Genomic DNA, 4,474 nt, shown 5'->3' with positions numbered 1-4,474 from the left:
GTGTCCAATGTGTGCATGCCGTTTCACGCTGTCATGCATTTAAAATGCAGGTCGAGCGCAGCGATAAAGAACTAAGAGAATATATCAAATCCATAACGGTTCGAGTGATGGTCGACGAGAAGCCACAAATTGAAAGTGTGAGGATACAACAAACAGTGGCTCCGCAACAACAACAACAGCAGCAACAACAACATCAGCCTCATCAACAGACTATCCAACAGGTGACACAGCAACAACAACACCATCAAAGTACATCATCGACCACCACAACGACCCGTGTTGTTCTCGATGAAATCCAAGGCCTTAAATTACAGCAGAGCCAGGCGAAATTATTTGAATTGCAACAACAGCAAAAGTTATTGCTGCAACAGCAACAACAACAGCAGCTACTGAAAATGCAACAACAACAGCAGCAGCAAGAGGATCTGTTGTTACGGATGGCCCAACAACAACAAATACCCGCACAGCAACAGAAAAAACAATCTTTAAAGCAGCAGCAGCCGCAACAACAACATCAGCAATTGCATTTGGTTCTCCAAACGAAACCCCAGTCGTCCACCCCGGTCCACCAAGAGGAGGATAAGAAACCTGTACAACAGTCCCTGTTGATACATAATCAACATCGTCCTCAGCAGCAGCCTCCGCAGCAATTGCTAATGCACTCAGCCACCACAAGCTCCAACACCACCTCTTCCGCCTCCTCCTCAACCACCGTTAAACGGAAATCTTCCGTAAAAAAATCCCAACCCGCAGCCAAGAAGTTTGCCCAAATTCAGCAGCAGCAGCAAAACAACATTTCAACACCTGCCCTTCAGCAACAACAGCAACAGCACATCTTACCCCAGACCACTATAAGTTTAAATGAGAACAACGGCACTCTGACTTTACAACAACATAGCGGTAATAACAATAACAACAACACCCTCAGCCACCAGCCACGTTTGACCACCCAGACCTTGCTCAACACAAATCCACCACAATTATTGCCAATATCCTCCTCGTCCAACAACAACCACAACAGTAATGTCCTGCCTCAACAAATTGTCCTGCCAAATGGTCAGATAATAACCACCACCACCCAGTTGTTGGCCACAAATGGTGGTGGTAATTCCGGTGGACCACCCCAATTGACCCAAATAATTAGCGGTAATCCCGCCAATCATCTGCTCCATCACACCACCCCCGCCCCTCCACAGTTACAACAACCCCAATTTGCCCCCGCCCAATTAATACAAACCACCAGTGGTCAGACCCTGCAATTGATACAACAACCCAATGGCCAACAGATTCTGCAATTGGTACAAATTGTACCCCAGCGGACCTTGACGGCGGTGGGAGGTGGTACTACAGGTGGGGGTAATGTGATAACTACCCATACCCTAAGTAATGGTGGTAATGCCACTGCGATCCTGGAAGATGATCATCTAACCATAATGGATGAGGAGGCTCTTATGGAACAAACGGAACAGCATCTAATCGATGATGAGGAGGGGGATCAGCAGGAGGAAGATTTGGATGGTGGTGGTGGTCACATGGGGGATGAGCAGAGCAATAATCATGTTCTACACCATTCAAATGAGCGGGATCAAATTTGTGAAACAATTGTGGTGGAGGATGATCAGCAGCTGCAGATCCATCAGCACCACCAACAACATCACCATCATCAATTATTACAACAAAATGTTGAAATGGAATATTTGGAAGATGTTACAGTGACCACATCCCATCAGCAACAACAACACCATCATCAAGGCCTAATTTTACCCGATGTCGTCGTTCAGGAAGTCATTGATGATGATGGGGAAGATGAACTCGACGAAGAGGATGATATTATTGAAGAAATCCACATGGAAGAGGAAATCTTACAGGATGATGGCACCATGCTATTGGAAACATCAAATGGTTCGGAATTTATTAGCACCACCCATGAACAGGAGATGGAGGAACAGCATCATCATCAGATGTTAGATGATGAGGACGATGAGGCGAATATCTATCATGAGGATAATTCCCTGGCCCATTACACTGTTGTGGAGGGTGGTTGCATTGATGATGTGGATGATGTTGAAGCCATGGAGGAGGCGGAGGTAAATGCTGTTTTCCAGGCCGCGTGTGATGCCAATGAAACGGAGATGCAACAGGCGCAGGCGCAACAGCAGCAACAACAACAGCAACAATTTAATAATAAAATTAGTAACTCCTCCTGCTCCTCCAATCACAATTCCCTAGATGCCTCACCTGTCGCAAACTCCTCCTCGGCCACAAAAACAAAATCCAGGCGTGGTGGCAACAACTCAAATTCCAACACCTCCAACAACAATAATTCCAATCGCTCCTTGGCCAACTCCCGACAATTACAAGCCACCGCCTGTTCCATAGCCCAGGCCGCCGGGCAGGATGATGATTTCGAAATTGATTCCAAACTCATTGCAGAATTTATTAACCAACAAACCACCATTTTGGCTACGGGACGTTACAAGTGCAATTTATGTCAAAAAGAATTTAAACAATTTAAGGGTCTGCAGAACCACATGCATCAACATTCAAATTGGATTCGGGCCAATTGCAAGAAACAACCACAATGTGAAATATGTCACAAGAGTTTCAAGGGCCCGGGGATGTTACGCATGCACATGAAAACTCATCAATCGGCAGGGAAGGTACCCACCTGTCACATTTGCAATAAGGCTTTCAAATCGAAAGCCATACTCTATCGTCATCGGCAGACACATCAACAGCGTTCCTATTGTTGTGCTGTGGACAATTGTCGTAAACATTTTTCCACTGCCATGACTTTGAAATCGCACATCGAACGTAAACATGCCAATTGTGCGGATATACCGCGATACAAATGTGGGGAATGTAATACCGTCTTCTATGATATTGAAACACTGGAAGATCATTTTCAAATTACCGGACATGGTGGAGGAGGTGGAGCGGGTGGTGTTTCCGATAATCAAAATCAAAACTCGAATTTAAATTTGAACCACAACAACAACAATTCATCGTCTTCACCCCCCACAATATCTACAATGACCATGACGGAAGTTGTTAGTAATAATGGTGATGTATATATAGTTACGCAGGCGTAGTTTTAAAACCATAAACCATAACCCAAATTCCCATAATCGCTCATCTCATCTATCCCCCAACCTCTCTCTTCTGTCTCCCTCTCCCCCATACATCCCATAAGCATGATAATTAACACGTAACCCAGCCTCTCCAACATCCCCCTCCATAACTTGTTATGTTTTCTCACACAATGGAACTTTTTCGAAAAAAGTTCCGTATATTTTTTGTTTTTAATTTTTTTTATACTACAAAAAAACACATTGTAATCCCTTAGGAAAATGAAAAGGTATTCATAGCTCATATATACTAGTTCTAGTTGTAAGAGTAAAAATAAGAAAAAAATCAAAACACAAACAGAAAATAATGTAAATATGTTTAATTTTGTTTTTTTTTTCTTTTTTTGGCAATAAATTTAAATATAATATATAATTTTTACTAAAAGAAAAACATGAGTTTTATTTGTACAAAATATTTGTTTTTGTATTAAAAATATAAAATTTTGTATATTTAAATGGAAAAATCTATATTCACTTCAAACTGTTGTGTTTAATTTAAGCAAATTTGTTTCAATATTTTATTTGATTATACCCTTCACCACACTGTGGTACAGGGTATTATGTCTTTGTGCATATGTTTGTAACAGGCAAAAATAATCGAGATAGACCCATGGTTCCTTTTGAGAATATGCATAGAATCACTTTCTAAGTCGATTTATGCATATCCGTCCGTCCGTCTGTCTGTCGATGTTAAATTGTAAACAAAGTACAGGTCGCATTTATGATCCGAATTGGATGAAATTTGGCACAGGTCACTTATTCGGCCCAAGGACGAACCCTATTGAAATTGGGAAAAATCGGTTAGATATAGCTCCCATATATATATTTAACCGATTTAATGTAAACGGTCCCTATATATCTTTCGATTTGCACGATATTTGGTACTGGCTAATCATTTAGGTCTATAATAATGTCTGTTAAGTTTCGTGAAAATCGGTCCAGATTTAGATATAGCTCCCATATATAGGTTCGTCCGATTTCATGTAAATGGTGCCCCAAAGTCCCTATATATCTTTTAATTTGCACGAAATTTGGCATAACGTACTGAATTAAGCCTAGAGTGATTTCTGCCAAGTTTAGAGAAAATCGGTCCAGATTTAGATATAGCTCCCATATATAGTTTCGTCCGATTTCATGTAAATGGTGCCCCAAAGTCCCTATATATCATTCGATTTCCACGAAATTTGGCATAACGTACTGAATTGAGCCTAGAATGATGTCTGCCAAGTTTCATGAAAATCGGTCCTGATTTAGATATATCTCCCATATATAGTTTCGTCTGATTTCATGTAAATGGTGCCCCAAAGTCCCTATATATCTTTCGATTTGCACGAAATTTGGTACAG

The 4,474-nt window shown here is 41.4% G+C and overlaps 1 protein-coding gene across 1 annotated transcript; it reads left to right on the top strand.

Annotated features, from left to right (window-relative positions):
• Positions 1–44: 44 nt before the first annotated feature.
• On the top strand, positions 45–2,940 carry LOC133337364 (putative uncharacterized protein DDB_G0282129; the record flags this gene model as incomplete). The annotated part of the gene is made up of 3 exons (XM_061545594.1): positions 45–323; positions 552–1,593; positions 1,714–2,940. Coding segments are annotated over exons 1-3 (2,548 nt in total), but the record flags the coding sequence as incomplete, so codon positions are not given.
• Positions 2,941–4,474: the final 1,534 nt, after the last annotated feature.

Source organism: Musca vetustissima, unplaced genomic scaffold (genome assembly GCF_032173495.1).
Source record: "Musca vetustissima isolate MV318-11 ecotype Yass unplaced genomic scaffold, APGP_CSIRO_Mvet_v1 utg177128, whole genome shotgun sequence".
Taxonomy (NCBI): Eukaryota; Metazoa; Arthropoda; class Insecta; order Diptera; family Muscidae; genus Musca; species Musca vetustissima.
This window is presented reverse-complemented; position numbering and strand designations above follow the sequence as displayed.